This window comes from Miscanthus floridulus, chromosome 4 (assembly GCF_019320115.1).
Source record: "Miscanthus floridulus cultivar M001 chromosome 4, ASM1932011v1, whole genome shotgun sequence".
NCBI classification, from domain to species: Eukaryota; Viridiplantae; Streptophyta; class Magnoliopsida; order Poales; family Poaceae; genus Miscanthus; species Miscanthus floridulus.
Window position 1 is genome coordinate 18,380,896 of NC_089583.1, and position 17,274 is coordinate 18,398,169.

The 17,274-nt window shown below is 42.6% G+C and overlaps 2 protein-coding genes across 2 annotated transcripts; one reads left to right on the forward strand and one right to left on the reverse strand.

Annotated features, from left to right (window-relative positions):
• Positions 1 to 1,120: 1,120 nt before the first annotated feature.
• Positions 1,121 to 9,037, forward strand: LOC136549492 (methylmalonate-semialdehyde dehydrogenase [acylating], mitochondrial). The gene is made up of 19 exons (XM_066540794.1): positions 1,121 to 1,302; positions 1,400 to 1,497; positions 1,637 to 1,711; positions 1,819 to 1,980; positions 2,073 to 2,151; positions 2,553 to 2,707; positions 2,951 to 3,014; positions 4,427 to 4,506; positions 4,764 to 4,829; positions 5,346 to 5,396; positions 5,497 to 5,648; positions 5,723 to 5,813; positions 6,700 to 6,780; positions 6,862 to 6,939; positions 7,881 to 7,916; positions 8,008 to 8,051; positions 8,137 to 8,215; positions 8,398 to 8,488; positions 8,605 to 9,037. Exons 1-19 carry the CDS (start codon positions 1,275 to 1,277, stop codon positions 8,709 to 8,711), a joined length of 1,617 nt encoding a protein of 538 aa, XP_066396891.1. The 5' UTR covers positions 1,121 to 1,274; the 3' UTR covers positions 8,712 to 9,037.
• A 995-nt stretch (positions 9,038 to 10,032) lies between these two features.
• LOC136548157 (disease resistance protein Pikm1-TS-like) lies at positions 10,033 to 12,320 on the reverse strand. The gene is made up of 3 exons (XM_066539778.1): positions 12,301 to 12,320; positions 11,129 to 12,170; positions 10,033 to 11,097 (listed from the first exon to the last, which is right to left on the reverse strand). Exons 1-3 carry the CDS (start codon positions 12,318 to 12,320, stop codon positions 10,033 to 10,035), a joined length of 2,127 nt encoding a protein of 708 aa, XP_066395875.1.
• Positions 12,321 to 17,274: the final 4,954 nt, after the last annotated feature.

Genomic DNA, 17,274 nt, shown 5'->3' on the forward strand with positions numbered 1-17,274 from the left:
TCGGGATCTTTTAAGTCACTTGTCAAAAAGTTATATGAACTCCAAATTCAATAACTTTGTACTTTGTGCTAGCGCATTCCAAACTTTGTACTTCTAGATCTAAAACTTTGTAATCACATTTTGAATTTAGACATTTTCTACAATCACATTATATATAAACCTTGTACTCATAGATTTGAAACTCTTAATTTCAAAATGTTGCACTCTTAATTCACAAACTTTCTACTACCTTATTTCAAATAATGTACTCCAAGATCCAAAACTTTGTATCGTACTCGTACCTCAAACTTCTGACCTTTCTACCGAAATACTAGCACGTTGTAGACTTTGTAACTAAAAATTTGCACTCTAAGATGCATACCTTTTGTACTAGAACCCATGTTTTAGAACTCTAGAAGGTAGCAACCTGAGCAGTAGAGCAAACCCCAATAGGGTCAATTCTCTTTCTTTGACCTCCCACCGTTTCACGCTCTAATTGATGTTCCCTTGAACTACTTTAGCAGTACTTTTTAGCGAACGAACAGTGTCTTCCTCTCACAACAAATCAGCATAAGCCAAATTTCAACGAAGCCTAGAGCAACTCAAAAGATTAGTTTGGGTGCGACGATCGCTAATCAGTACGAATGGAGTTAGTGTAGTTACTGTGATATTAAATTACACACTAAGAACTGATGCCATTGTTAGTTATCAGGGGGAAAAAATGTGGCTTTGCAGTAGGAAAGCGTGCGCCCGATTGGGGTACAGAACGTATATATTTCCGTGTCATCAAATTTTCTATGCTGTTTCATCCGGATTCCGGATATTGATTCTTTTTACCGCCCTTCAGGCTCAGGCCTTAACTAATGTCCGTGTCCCGGGTTTCATGATCGGAGAAAAATACTCGTGCTACTCCTATGTCCGGCAACGTCAGCTCGCACTGGCGCTGCTGCTCGGCTGATCTCCATTCCGATAGGCACGACACCGACTGACGCACTGCACACTCATCACGCTAGCCGCCGTCCCGTCGTCACCCGCGCCCATCCAATCCAACCACGCGCCGGTTGGGCGATCTCTCTCTGCTAGGTGGGTCCCCACAGCCGCCGGCGCCGCCGCTCTACAAAATTACAGGCACGACGACATCCATCACAGCCACCCATCCCACCCACGAGTCCAACAAAACACTCCACCCGGTGCCCGGTGGCTCGTCCTCCAACGCCACGCCACGCCACGCCACCCCGCGCCCCAATCCGGAAGCGCCGCCCCGCCGCCGCCGCCGAACGTCCGGCCGTCGACCCATGCTCCGCGCGGCGCTCTTCCGCTCAGGTACGCGCGCGGCCCAACCATACCCCGTCGCGCCGGGGCATTCCCTTCCCTTCCCTGACTGACTGACTGAGTGACTGACCCTCCCGCACGCGCGCAGCCCCCGGGCTCCGCCGGTCTCCGGCGATGGCGGCCGCCGCGGCCCCCTTCTCCACCGCCGCCGCAGCGTGGCTCTCCAACGGCCCCACCTCCACCCCGGTACGTGCCCGCGGCTCCTCCCCGTCCCCCAATCGGTTCTCGGGTTCTGACGTTCTGTCTGATTGCGCGTGGCTGCGCTCACCGCCTCGCACGCTGGACTGACCGCGCGTCCCGCTTCTTGCCTCCCCTCCCTCCCCAGCCCAGGGTGCGCCTCCTCATCGGCGGGGAGTTCGTCGAGTCGCGCGCCGACGAGCACGTCGACGTCACCAACCCCGTGAGCCGTGCTTCCCTCTCCGAATGGATTTTTGATTTCGGGTTGATCGATCGGTTTCGGAACGGTCAACGGTGGATGTCTGACGCGTGCATTTGGGGGTGTCGCAGGCGACGCAGGAGGTGGTGTCGCGGATCCCGCTCACTACGGCCGATGAGTTCAGGGCTGCTGTCGATGCCGCCAGGACGGCCTTCCCCGGGTGGCGGAACACGCCTGTCACGACGCGGCAGCGCGTCATGTTCAAGTTCCAGGAGCTCATCCGGGCTAACATGGTGGTTCCTTGTTCAGTTAACGTCCTTATCGTGTCATCCTGATGTTATCTGGGTCTTTGTTTTCGTGACTTTCAGTTGCCTCCTGATTACAGGACAAGCTTGCAGAGAACATCACTACGGAGCAGGGGAAGACACTGAAAGATGCTTGGGGCGACGTATTCCGCGGTCTAGGTTAGTTCCCAGATTATTCAAAGCATGCACTTGGTTTTCTTATTTGGTTAGACTGCAGGAGTTATTATCTTAAAGTTTCCGTTTTGCCCAAAAGAAGATTTCAATCATCACTTGAATTCAGACCTTAGTTTTGCAACAACAGGTACATAAATCTTGCTTACTCATAGATGTTTGTCATTATTTGTGTAGTCTCACATGTGGTCTCTTGATTTCCACATCTAGATTGCATGAAAAGCCAATATTACTGCTGATTTAGTTGTTGTAGTCCAAAATGCTCTCTTCATATGCTTGAACTGTTGACCTTTTCATATGCTTGAACTGTCGACCTTTTCTGTGATAGAACTCTTTCTTATGTTGACCATTTATTGTACCACTTTGATTTTGAACTCCTAATCATGTAGAGGTGGTGGAGCATGCTTGTGGAATGGGAACACTGCAAATGGGCGAATATGTATCAAATGTTTCTAATGGGATTGACACCTTCAGCATTCGGGAGCCACTTGGTGTTTGCGCTGGGATATGCCCATTTAATTTTCCTGCTATGATTCCCCTATGGGTATGCCTAACCTGACCTTTTCTTTCCTATCAAATTGTTTGTAATAGAAGGCGGGCACCATTGATCATTTGAACTATGTGACAGTTATACCCTTGCATTCTTACTTAAATATATAGGACATGACCTGTACTGTTTTCATGAGCATACTATTTGTTCTGCTATTTTCCATTGAAATAGTTTGACTTAAGACTTAAGAGAATAGATTTGGTCATTTTGAATGTTTCTTCTCTCCAATGGCTGCAGATGTTTCCCATAGCAGTTACATGTGGCAATACTTTTGTCCTTAAGCCATCGGAAAAGGACCCAGGTGATTTTTTACTTTATCATCAACATTTATCTATTATATTACTCCCTTCATTCCAAATTATAAGACGTTTGGCTTTTCTAGATACGTAGCTTTTGCTATGCACTTAAATATACACTATGTCTAGGTACATTGTAACAACAACAACAACAAAGCCTTTAAGTCCCAAACAAGTTGGGGTAGGCTAGAGTTGAAACCCAACAGAAGCAATCAAGGTTCAAGCATGTGAATAGCTGTCTTCCAAGCACTCCTATCTAAGGCTAAGTCTTTGGGTATATTCCATCCTTTCAAGTCTCCTTTTATTGCCTCTACCCAAGTCAACTTCGGTCTTCCTCTGCCTCTCTTCACGTTACTATCCTGACTTAGGATTCCACTACGCACCGGTGCATCTGGAGGTCTCCGTTGCACATGTCCAAACCATCTCAACCAGTGTTGGACAAGCTTTTCTTCAATTGGCGCTACCCCTAATCTCTCACGTATATCATCGTTCCGAACTCGATCCCTTCTTGTATGACCGCAAATCCAACGCAACATACGCATTTCCGCGACACTTAGCTGTTGAATATGTCGTCTTTTCGTAGGCCAACATTCTGCACCATACAACATAGCAGGTCTAATCGCCGTCCTATAAAACTTGCCTTTTAGCTTCTGTGGTACCCTTTTGTCACATAGGACACCAGACGCTTGCCTTTTAGCTTCTGTCTAGGTACATTGTAAAAGCAACATATTTAGAAAAGCCAAAACGTCTTATAATTTGGAATGGAGGAAGTACTTAATTAAATATGATCTTACATTCAACTAGTTCAGATCTTTATTTAAGACAAATAGCAAGCAGCATAAGCATTCCCTGCACCCCTCATCGCCAAGCCCAACTAGTCATTGGGCAGATCCTTTTACCTTTATCCAGTTTCTTGACAAAATTTGTTGTCGTCATGATATCTATGAACTAAAACTTGAAAATATACATGGCTGTATGCCTACTTGCTTAGCTACCATTGCAGGTTAGTAACTAAGTTGCATGTTTCTTTAAATCTAATTAGGGAAAATGTACTCATATGCATATATTCTTTTTTAACTGTAAGGGCTATGAATATGAGTACTGATTTTAATATGCGGTGTGTATCTGTTGCACCCAAATTCAATATTTGCACAAGTGTTATAAGATATCGCAAGGAAATGATTTCTCTGGTAGCAGAGAGCTGCTTACCACACTGGCTCATGAAAAGGGTTAAATGTAGATTATAGGTTGCACTGCAATTCTTTTGAACAATGGAAACTGATTACTCATGAAGAGCTGAAGATGACGCATTACAAAGTAGCAAATACTACACAAAGTCCTTCAAATTGCTTTAAGTTTGACTAACTTGGACTGGAAATCTTACGGTATGCTCCGTTTTTTAATTGTTATACTACAGGGGCTGCTATGATGCTTGCAGAGCTAGCAATGGAAGCTGGTTTGCCTAAGGGTGTTTTGAACATTGTTCATGGTACCAATGTATGGTATTCTTTGTTAGTTTGTTACCTTTCTATTTTCAATAATATGTTCTCAGTTGCCATGTATTGCTGGTGTCGGTAGTGTACACATGAGACATGACAACTGCCAATTTTTGGGCAACACTGCCTAATGTACTCTGTAGAATTGTTTGATCTTATTATTTTTTCCTTTTTTCAAAAAAAACATTAGCGAATTTTATTCTGCTGACCTTCATACCTGTTAGATTGTTTGGTTCTAATTGCACTTCACCAATGCAGGATGTTGTCAACAATATTTGTGATGATGAGGATATTAAGGCTGTATCTTTTGTTGGTTCCAATACAGTAAGTGAATCTAGTGACTCATCTATTTCTCTATTTGTTGTACAATTTTTGCATCAATGATGTGTTGGATATTTTGTTCTGCATAATATGTACATATGATCCTTCAACCTTTTCCTTTTCATCTTTGTATGTCATTAAGTTACTAATCTTTAATGCTCACTAAAAACCATTGGACTGCTCAAAACATGTCTCACATGTCTAATCTTTTGAATCAATGTTATCGTAATGCTTCAAAATATAATCAATTTTGATCTTTACATAATTTATTTATTTTGAATTTATCAAGATTCCAATAAGAGCTATGCATTTACGCAGTTATTTATGTTATTGTATTTATGTTAACAACATGCTAATGTGTTGTCACAATATTATAAAGAAGCATTTATAAACTCTAGTTGAACTTTTTACATTAGACTTACAAGCATATACTACATTGGAATAATGATGCTTCTAGTGCTGAAAGCTAGTCCCTTCCTTTTCTCAATTGAGCAATACTTTGTGATTTCTCTGTCTCAGGCTGGTATGCATATATATTCTAGAGCATCTGCAGCAGGCAAGCGTGTTCAGGTGAGTTTGTATATCAGCTGACTTTCAGTCAGAACTATTTTTATTTTCTACCTTGTTGTAAGTAGCATGATCCACAACATATGTTTCTGTTTCTTTATAGTGCAATATGGGAGCAAAGAATCATGCAATTATCCTTCCTGATGCTGATAGAGATGCTACATTAAATGCCCTTATTGCTGCTGGGTTTGGTGCAGCAGGGCAAAGGTGCATGGCATTGAGCACTGCTGTTTTTGTTGGCGGCTCAGAATCATGGTATACCCTATTAAGATGATTTTTTTTCCTTGTATTGTCTTCTGAGGTAGCAAACTAACCAAAGTTTGTCCTAGGGAGGATGAATTAGTCAAACGTGCAAGTGGCCTTGTTGTTAATTCAGGAACGGTTAATGATGCAGACCTTGGTCCAGTGATCAGCAGACAGGCATGTTTTGTACTGCCTCAATTTATGTTATTTGTATTATGCAACTCGTGGATACACAGTGTTAATAACTCTGTGAATGTTAGTTACATAGAATTACCTGTTTTTCCTGAGATACAAGAGCTGTTTTCCCCTATATGATCTGACTATTGAAAGATTAAGAGGAGAATACATTGCATCCTCATTCCTCAAACTGAAAATGATTGGTCTATCTGAACTTTGGACCTTGATGAGCAACTATTGGTAAAAAGGAGATCCACATAAGTATGATATTCATCGAACCTTTTTGAACTTGGATGGGACACAAAGACCTTTATTTTGCCAGAGTAAAGTTCAGGGGCTGTTTTTTATTGTCAAAAAGTGTCTGCAAAAGTGTAAATAGGGTTCTTGATGCCCTTCATTTGTATGACCTGAATATTGAATAGAATTCTACTGGTAGGTGGTAATCAGTGCTAACACTGAGATGGACCTATTGTATTAAAATTAATTGGTTTGGGAATTAGTGAGTGACATTACTTTATCATAGTGTGAACTTTGCTTAGTACTTAAGCACCAAGTATCGAAGTTGATCTCTGGCCTCAACTTAGTCATGATTCAGGATAATAGAATGTTCTTTTGGCATATAATCATATGCGAGTTATCCAGTCTTGTTAGTATTTATGAATGACCGAAGTATACTAGCTTTTGTGTTTGGCTGTAAAACTATTATCAGCTTGGGATTCATACCATTATCGCAGTTACTAGGTTGCTGATCAAAATGAACTTTCTGTTTGTTGTGGGGATCTCTTATCTTGCAGTCTTGCTTCACTACCCATGAAGTTTCTAGCTTCGTAATCAAGGGCTTTTGGGTTTTCACTGTTTCTTTTCTGCTAACATTCACTAAAATCAGGCAAAGGATCGTATCTGTAACTTAGTCCAAAGTGGTGTTGACAGCGGTGCTCGTATGTTGCTTGATGGAAGAAAGATTGTGGTAATTTCAATAATCCAGTTGTTTATAGCCTGCTTGCAGTTGTACTACATCTTGTTAACCTGAAATCTCTGTAATATGCAGGTTCCTCAATGTGAAGATGGAAATTTTGTTGGTCCAACCATTCTGGCTGATGTTAAAAGTGACATGGAGTGTTACAAGGTAGTTTTCAGAAATTGGTTATGAAATTTAACTTCGCATCTGAGTTGTAGGATTTAGGGTCGTGGAGAAGCAGAACTATTTGTAGGATCTGCTATCCGTATCTTTGAAGAATTAAAATATGGAGTGCACTGTAGGTTAATTGGTTCCAAATTGAAGTGCAAACCTCGAATATGTTCGACAGTTGACACAACCATTATTGGGAGCCATTATTCATTGTGAAAATGCACATTCTGAATTGTATAATGCTGATGCGCCATTTAACATAATCCCTGATTATGACTGGAGAACTAATGTTCCTCAGCACCCCACAATGGGTCACAAATCATCTGCTTTGCATAATGCAGTATTGAAACTGCATGTGTTAGTTTCCACCTTCAAGCCAGTGCTTCCCAAAATCCCCATAAGCGGATTATCCTTTTGTGGTGGTGGAAGCACATATGCATGTATTAATGAACAGTTCATCAGATTTATTCATATTTCTCAGTGTCAGTGGTAGCTGCTTCATACTTCGTAAGCTGTGTGAAGAGTCTTACTCAAATTAAGTATTTTCTCAAATCTCAAAAACAAACTTGGAAAGATTGTACAAATTGGAGGTCAAATATTGCTGTTAGTTAGGCCTTGTTTAGATTGCAAATTTTTGCAATCTGAACACTGTAGCATGTTTCGTTTGTATTTGACAAACTTTGTCCGATTATGGACTAACTAGGCTCAAAAGATTCGTCTCGTGATTTACAACCAAACTGTGCAATTAGTTATTTTTTTTACCTACATTTAATGCTCCATGCATGTGTCCAAAAATTGATGTGATGGAGAGAGAGTGAAAAAACTTGGAATTTGGAGGTGATCTAAACAAGGCCTTAGCAAGTCCTTCGCAAAATAAATCAAGGGAACTTATCTTGATGAAGGTATATTGATTGAACCTTGCTAACTTATTGAAACAGGAGGAAATATTTGGTCCAGTGCTTCTCTTAATGAAGGTATCCTGAATTTCTTTTTTCCTTTACTTTCAGCATCAATAGGTTTTGCTGTGCTGCCATTACTGATCCTTTTCTTTTCTCAAAATTTCAGGCAGAGAGCCTAGATGACGCCATCCAAATTATAAACAGAAACAAGTAATATCTTTCTCCTCTATGCTTGTAGATCTGAAGCATTCCTTGCAATCTAGTATAAATTATATTTATTTGTCCCTGTCTGCAGGTATGGCAATGGGGCTTCCATATTTACAACATCTGGTGTCTCCGCCAGGAAATTTCAAACAGACATTGAAGCTGGCCAGGTATAGTATGTGTCATTTTCAAAAGATTATCACTAGATTGCATTGCATATGCTACTTAAAAAAGAAAAGAAAAGAAAGAAATGGTTCCATTCTGAATTTGATAAAACTAGGAACCAGAAGAAATGAAGTGACTCTTGCAGCATGTATTATTATTCAAAACGTTTTTATGGTTTCATTTGCAGGTGGGCATCAACGTGCCGATTCCAGTTCCCCTGCCATTCTTCTCCTTCACGGGAAGCAAAGCTTCATTTGCAGGAGATTTGAATTTCTACGGTACACCCTTCTCAGCTTAACACCACTTGATCCTTCCCCAATAGTCACAATGGCACTCACATAATCGCAAAGAAGTTCTATTTGTGAGTAACTAACACGATGGCATGGGATATCAGGCAAGGCTGGCGTGCAGTTCTTCACCCAGATCAAGACGATCACGCAGCAGTGGAAGGAGTCGCCGGCGCAGCGAGTCTCCCTCTCCATGCCCACCTCTCAGAAGTGAGACGTCATGGACCCCTCACTCTACTCTCCAAAGCTTCACTCCTCTGGACGTAGACCCATGCATGGCCACCAGTTGTTCAGGTGATTGGTAGGCACGGCAGCACTCCATGCATGGCCATGATACTAGTGTGCTCGATCGCTCTTTTGTCGGACACCATGCATGCACATTCAAAACATCCAATTACCAAGATTTAGATATGAGCGCTGCCCATTCTGCTGTGTAAAGGTTAAAGAATATTGTAAAAGGCCCAGGTCTGTAGATCGAGTGTCATGTGTAAGCCCACAATAAGAGCAGGAATAAAAATGTCGCCGTGCTGGTTTGTGGTATTTGCCTGTGCGATTTTCCCTCACAAATATGGCAACCTACATCCCCGGTCGTCTTGGCCAGTTGGGGGTATATATATCTCGTATATATTCAATATAAGTACTCCCTCCGTCCTCAAATATAGTGCATTTTGGCCATTTTCAGATAAAATAAGGAAAAATGCAATAGATGTATGTATCCCTTACTTACCTTCCTAATGTATTGAAATCTGATTCTTTTACGCATGATTAAAAGGTGAATTCTTAGTCTCTTTATATAAAAATATGATCAGTACATGAATTGCTTTCCTTATGTAAAATAATCACACATTTTATTTAAGTAAACATTATCTTCTTGTTTCTCGAATGCACTATATTTAAGGATAAATTTCAAATGCCAGAATGCACTATATTTTAAGACCGAGGGAGTAGAATATAAATATGTGATCTCCCCTAATTTTTGGATTATTAAACTGATAGCAATGCAATAATATTTTAAAAGCAAGATCCTATTCAATCATGACTTGCATTATACATTGCTTACCGTATGAGGACTTGAGGAGGCGTATGGCATTCTGAGAACAGAATTTCACACTCTGCCTAGTCTTTGAAACTTTTCCAGCTTTTGCCCAATTCATAGATAAAAGGATCAGAAACAATGTAGCACAGCTATGCAAGATATATCAGAATATATGACACGAGATGATAGATTCTGCTTCAGAGTTCATACAAATCTTTATTACAACAAATTGAAGACTCAGAGCCTCTTTGGCAGGGCTTCTGCAAGGGCTTCAGCTTCGGCTCCTGCAGGAGCTGTGCCAAACACCTGTTTTGGAAAGGGCTCTGCATGGGGAGTCGGTCAAGAGTCGGAGCCATTTTTTGCCTGAGCTTCGCGCGGCTCCGTGCTGTGGGTTCACGTCGTCTAGTGCGAAGGAGCCGTTTTGCCAAACGTTTTCCAGAACGGCTTCGGCTCCTCCAGAGGAGCTGCTCCTTCAGAGGAGTCAGAGCCAGAGCCATTTTCAGAGGAGCCAGAGCCCTGCCAAATAGGCCCTCAGAACAATTTGTTGTTCAGGGCTGTCAACAGTGAGGTACTGGAGCTTTGCGAACCCTCCACTGCTAATGGCTATCGGCTTTCTGGGGACACCTTCGAACCTTAGCATCAGGTTCGAAAGGTTGGGCATCTCCCGCAGAATCTTGAGATCCTGCTCCTCTAATTTGCAGATCCTGATGTCCAAGGTGCCAATATTGTTGAAGTGCTCTTTGATCCACTGTGGAATGTGCATGTGCTTCGTGCCGACGGTTAGTCCACCATCAACAGTAAAACGTTCAAACGACAGGATCTCCCCTGCCAGCGATGACACCAGGTCACTATTCTTCCATGCTTTGTGGACGTACTTGGGCAATCTCTCCAGTTTTGATAGCCGTCCAGCTTCAAAGGGTAGTGCGCCGCCTATATTCACATTTAGATTCTTCAGTTTCTTCAGTCCCCAGATTTCCCTAGGCATCTTCGTCACACTCGTCCCCGACAGATTTAGTCTCTCCAAATGCTGCAGCTTCTCAATACCCCGAGGCAGCTTTGTGATTGTATGAAGTCCAGCCAAATTCAGAGCCTCCAAGTGCCGGAGATTCCCGATCTCACGGGGAAGCTCTGTGATCCCTGTTCCACTCAAGTCCGAAGTCTTCAAATGCTGCAGGTTACCAATCTCCTTGGGCAGCTCTGTGATCCGTGGGTTCGAACTCACGCACAGATTCTTCAGCTGCTGCAGTTCTCCAATGTCCCTAGGTATCCCTGAGAGCTCCTTCTTGTCACCCACGTCCAGAGTCTTGAGTTTCTTCAGTGTCCCGATGATCTCCCAGGCCTCCTCTCTGATGTTTGCTCCACGGATGCGCAGAGTCTCTAAATGCTGCAGGTTCCCAATCTCCCTAGGCAGCTGTGTGTTCCAACAACTCACGTCCGGAGTCTTCAATTGCTTTAGGTCCCCAATCTCAGCAGGTAATCTTCTGATCTTTGTTCCATGCACTTGCAAAGTCTCCAGATATTGCAGCCTTGCTATCTCTGCTGGCATCTCAGCAATCCCTGGGATCTCAGTAATCCCCACCACATGAAGATATAACATAAAACGCCTCCCGTTCAAGGACGCCTGGCACTAGTAACAGGTGCCTGAGACGGAGCAGCCCACACATATCCTTCAAATGTTGATTCTCAAGAACGTCAGACGGAGCATCCCACACATAATCGGGTTCCACACGTTGAACATCCAACACTCGCAGCTGTTGCAGATGCTTGTAGGGTACCTTCTCGGCATCTTTAAAAACGACAAGGGACCGGATATGATGCCAATCGATTCCTGACATGGGATCCACTGCATCACTGCTCGGCCAGTAGTCAATACATAGCCGGCCAACTGGAGAGGATGGAACACCATCAGAAGTGCAAGTGATGAAATTGTCTTCTCGCAACTTCCATCTAAGGTAATTTCGCATCATGGGTTGCAATTTATTACCATAACTCGGGAATTCTTGAAACCATCCCCTGCTGACAAGCTCATCGAAGTAATCTTCTGCTGCCTCCTTACAAACGAAACCTTCAGCGGTCCATCGTCTGACCAAATCATCCCTTTTAAAATAGTGACCCTCGGGGTATATGCTGCAGTACAACAAGCAAGTCTTCAGCATATGATGAGGAAGATGGTTATAGCCAAGGTCCAAGCTCTCTACCAATGGTTCAAACCCTGGAGTGTTCTGAATTCCATTTCTGGTAACTTGTTCCTCAATCCTGTCTTGCACATCGCGTGTACCTAGTACACATAGCCCTTGCTGTTCTTGACGCTCTCGCTCCTTTGCCAATGCCGAAATCATACATGCCCCTGCTAACGGTATACCACGACACATTTTGACAATACCATGGCCTCGGTGAAAACCTTCTCCAACCACGTCAGCATTCATTTGAGTAGTGAAGTCTACTCTATAAAAATTATAATCATAACCATGATCAATTTTGTAGACCAAGGCATCAAAATCATCACACCACTTCTCCGTTATAGCATTAACACGACTCGTCGTGACAATTCTACTGCCCAGATTATTATCTGGAAGAGACTTCTTGATGGTTTCCCATTCTCCACTATGCCAAATGTCATCAACTATAACTAGGTACCTGTACATGTTTAAAAAAAGAAAATATTGTTAAATGCACTACGTGGCAAAGACTTTCTTTTCAGAAATACATTGTGCGTCTTGTATTGGTCACTGTCACTGCCTCAGCAACCGATAAGCACTTGACGTACAGTATGGCGTCAGAAACCATACCTACTACTCTCTCCGTTTTTACTTACACGTCGTATTAACTTTGTTCTAGGTCAAATATATATATTTGTATCTTTCAAACATCGATTTTTGAAAAAATTATATCGGTTTCATAATATAAGAATTATGGTTTTAGATTCACTATAAGAAATAATTTCATAATACATATTTATATGTTGTAAAACTATAATATATTTTTTGAAATAGATAGTCAAAGATAAAATTGTTTAACTTAGGACAAAGTAAAATGTGAGATATAAAAACAAACATAGGGAGTATTATCGAAGTATACTTTAATAGAGTCTTATATATACGCACTAGGGCTCATACAAATCATGGCCAAAAGACCTTATTCAAGCACAAACACTACAAAATACGGTGGCATGATGCATACCGACGAGATCCTGACAAAGGGGTATGTTAAGCCTCGGGATCAAAGGTTCCCGACCAAGAGACCCCCTGACCGACCCTTTTAGGATCGCCCGGGACTCGGGGGCTACACCCCTCGGGTGCGCTCGTGCGCACCCTCTGGCTAAGGAATCGGGCCGAGCCCACCCACCGCCTCTGCTCGAGGCTCGGGGGCTCGCCTGAGCCTCAGGCTCCCATCGATGGAAGCCTGGACCCTATCCTTGGCCCCCTCACGGCCTTTGGCGCTAGCCAAGGCTCGGGACAGAAGATAGGCGCCCCCGAGGCTCGGGAGCTCCTTGGCTCTACCCAGCAGGCGCGGCCCTGTCCACCGCTCCTTCAACAGGGTCACGCATGGGGTGTGACACAAGAAAACAAACTCCTCTGCTGGCTTCAGGGGCTTTCACCACCAAGAAGCCTCTAGAAGGTGCATTTGGTGGAGGCCGGTCCAAGCCGACACAACCTGATACTCAGCGTGTTAGAACAGAGCGGCCAGACGACGCCTAGCACTTCTTTGGCTCCACGACAATGCCAAGGTCCACACGACGCCGCTGCAAGACCCTCCTGGACTCTGGCGCATGTAGACCATATGCTAGACTCCCCCAAACCGTCGTGTACCCGACCTACATCAGCATATAAGGGGAAGGTCGGATCCTAGAGGGGGAGGACAGTTCCGAACAGATTAGTCGAGTCCTCACGAGACAGCTCGAGCTCTGCACCGAGAGCAGATCCACCCCGAGAGGAGTACCGAGAGCTCCTCCCCTGTTTCCATCGTCTTCCTCCTCTCCGGTTAGGTGGAAGATCTCACCGGAGGCGAGGCTTTCAAGGATCAGCACCGGGCGATCCCCTACCAAATCTCTCTCTTACACTATGTTGTAACCCCCCGATTTTGGATGCTCTTGAAGATAAGGATCATCAGCTGCTGGATGTAGGGCCCCGATAGCCCGAACCAGGATAAACCATGCGTCCTTTCTGTGTTCTTGAGTCCACTTGAGCCACCAGAGACACACACTCAGTGACACCATGAACAACAATGCTTGCCGTGGTTTCGACCCTGCGACACAAACCATATACAAAAGACACTTACAATTCACTTTAAATGATATTAATACTTAATTACAATAATTTCATAAGTTATTACTCTAGATAAGTTTTCCAATCTTGACTGAAACAATACGTCATATCAATATACTAGTAACTACTTTTAAGCACTCTACATTTTTTAATAAGAACTACTACCACACATATAATTTTTTGATATAGCAAATTGAGCATCTTGAGTGATAGTGCCTATACAGGCTGACACAATTTTTTGTGTAATTGTAGTAACTAAGGGAGTAGCTTATGACCTAGAATCTTTTTAATAAAATAAAAAGGAAACTTTTTCTTAAAATGTACAATAATCACTAGGCTTTCAACTTAACACATACATACAAAATTGTAACAACTAATAATAAGATTAAAAATTGAAACCCAAAATATAGATTTATGATATGACTTAAAGGGATTCAACAAGAGCTTACATAACTTAAGTTTAGGTTTCAACAAAATACACATCAAAGATCCATAGGGTTCCATTGCAAAGGATAAAAACACATATTTTTATATTACTAACCAAAGTTCCCAATGGAGCCTTCACATTAGTTCACACAAGACATCTTAGAAAAAAGGTATATCCTATAAATTCTCACAAAAAAAGAGAATTTATTAGCCATCAAAGCTATATTATCTAAATAATTCTCACTACCACAAAAAAAAAAATTTAGGAGACAGTCCACTTTTATTGGCAGAGGCAGGCACAAATTTTACGTGTCTTTTAAAATACCTAATGAATTTCGGAGGCGGTCGTTTCATTTACGAAGACACCAAAAAAATTGTCCGTCTCTCAAAATCTATTTACATAGGTGGTCGCTTTATTTACGGAGACACATAAAAGTTGCTTGCCTCTCAAAATCTATTTACGGTGGTCCACCTCTGAAAATAGGGCCTATTTTTAGAGGTGGGTACCTTAAGAGGCCCGCCTCTATTAATATGGCCGAGGCCCAGGAAAGCACACATCCAAATCATCTAACGGACTTATATAAATACCAAAAGTAAGGGTTTGGCGTCTCCCACACTTCTCCAATCCCGCTGTCTTCGCGACACCTCGCTAGTCCTCTTCCTCCCTTGTGACATCTCTCCTGGCGATGGCCTCCTACACGTTGGCGTCATGCGGGGCACGGTCTCCACCCTGGTGGCGGCACGGGGAAGACGGCCTCCACCCCAGCAGCGGTGTGCGGGGCGCCACCTCTACCCCGGCGGCGGCACAGGGAAGATGGCCTCCTCTCCCACACTGCCGCCAAGAACAGATGGACGCCTGTTTCTATGCTTTTTTGGTTTTTTATTTGGATTAACGAAGGCGGGCATTTAGAATTGCCTCTGGAAATCAGATTAATGAAGACATTGGAGCATAGGCGGACGTGATACCCACCTGCGATGATCTTTTTTGACCGCCTGTGAAAAGTTTTAATGTGCTAGTGTCCCAGTCTTTGGTATTTTGAATAAAGTAACCACCAAATATGTATTCAAATTACCCACCTATGCCATTACGAAGCATAATTTAAAATAGCCCCCAGTTTTCAACCAATTATTCACATGGCATCATAATAGATAGTATAAGTAGCCCCTTAAATTTGTATTTAAATTACTAGCCATTTAAAGAAATGAAAACTTGCTCAGGCCAGTTTTCACAGCCAACTCGTCAGGCCCCATGTGAACTGGCCTAGACAGGTTTGGGAAATTGGCTTGAGCCGGTTTTATCTTTCCTAGTCCAAATTAATCCAAATTCAATGCAAACTTGCCCAATCTCATTGGATAATTGCAGATATTATTATTTGAAAATGTTTTCTATTGGGATAAGACTACCCCTCTATATATATCAGAGGATCACGACCGACTAAGGTGAACCACACACAATAATCTAAACAATCAATCTACTATCCTCGTCTCCTAACTCAAGCTTTTCCAACCCCTGCTGTCCAGAACCACTCTTGATGTGATTTGTTGGCTTTCTAGGTGGTCATTCTAATCCTAGGGCAACCCAGTTGTGCTCCTTCCCAACAGGTCTTCTCGGGATGTGTTTATGGGCTCTTCGGGCGAAGAATGTGTGTCGAATCTGCACGCTAGGCCATGTGCGGCCTTGGGCTAGCTTACCCTTGCTCGTGTGTGACCGGATTTTGCATCAACACACTTTTTGGCGACTCCATTGGGGACAATCATGTTTCACTTTTTGGCGACTTTTTGGCATCAACACACTTACCAAATGCTAGAAGCGATATTCATCGCTGAACTAAAAACAACTTGTTCGAGTAACACAATAGATCGCGAGGGAGTCGTCGTCACCCAATACAAAGATCCCATCTTTGGTGACCACATTCAACTTCCACGTCTACAACTGTGGTAAAAGATGATGGAAAGGTGATGATCTGCCTCCTACTCATGCTTGATTATGCTAAGATTTTAGATGATTCACAAGAAGGTGATAATAGCTCACTCTCTGCTATTAATGTGATCATGACATGTTTTAATTGATTAGAAAGTAAGCATGTTGATCATCCTACTAGTTTGCCTCATGGTGTGTCTACTAGTGGATCAGCCCCTGTTGCTAAGCAATCTTAATATCGGATGCCTATCAACTTTTATGACAATCAAAATTTGTATGATGCCAATCAAGCCAAATTGTCCCTTTTCGGTGCATGAAATCAACAGGGCCGATATAGGTGAGGTTAGCACACAACACTGCCACTCGTCACGTACACGCCAAATTAGGCTTACACTACACGAGCCAATGACGGACCAGCAGCACCGTGACTTTAGTTGGCACATACTATGGTGTTGCCTAACCCTCCTAAGTCCCCGACTACGATTTCTACGCTTGACAGTGTACCCATCCTCTCTCAAGCCGATATTACTGAAAATTTTATTCAATTTGGAGAGTAAGTAGCTAGGTCAATTGAATCAAGTCTGGGTGTACAAAAATTATGCCTAGCAGGAATAATATATCATGAGTCACACCCTTCTAATTTTGATTTTATGAAAGCTCCTAATAATTGGACGGTACCGGATTTTTTCAAAATTCAGCGGTGAAGATAGTAAATCAAACGTGGCACATATTCATTTGTTTGTTGCACAAATGGGTGAAGCTAGTACCCTGGATTTTATGAAAGTTCAAAATTTCCATTCTCTTATTTCTACATCATTTTCGTGGTTTATTTCTTTACCGTTCTGTTCCATTGGTTCTTGGGCTCTATTAGAAGAAAAGTTTCATGAACACTTTTACAACGAAACTAATAAGATGAAATTATCAAATTTGACATCAATTAGGCAAGGGAGCGATGTGTCTGACCTGATTATATCAAAAGATTTAGAGATATAAACAACTGATGCTTTAATTTGATGATGATTTGGCTTTTATTAATGGTTTGTGCCCTAATGTTAAAGACAAGCTTGAGCATTTTGAATTTCTTACTTTGAATCAGTTGTTGCAATAGAATTTAGCTATTGAACCTTGC

Excerpts from the sequence above, each read along its gene's own strand:
- LOC136549492 (XM_066540794.1), top strand. The coding sequence starts at position 1,275 with ATGCTCCGCGCGGCGCTCTTCCGCTCAG. Across the intron at positions 7,917-8,007 it reads CAGTGCTTCTCTTAATGAAG|GCAGAGAGCCTAGATGACGC; the intron begins GTATCCTGAATT and ends TCAAAATTTCAG. Across the intron at positions 8,216-8,397 it reads CAGACATTGAAGCTGGCCAG|GTGGGCATCAACGTGCCGAT; the intron begins GTATAGTATGTG and ends TTTCATTTGCAG.
- LOC136548157 (XM_066539778.1), bottom strand. The coding sequence starts at position 12,320 with ATGGTTTCTGACGCCATACT. Across the intron at positions 12,171-12,300 it reads ATGGTTTCTGACGCCATACT|GTACCTAGTTATAGTTGATG; the intron begins GTACGTCAAGTG and ends AAACATGTACAG. Across the intron at positions 11,098-11,128 it reads TTGAACGGGAGGCGTTTTAT|ATCCCAGGGATTGCTGAGAT; the intron begins GTTATATCTTCA and ends GGGATTACTGAG.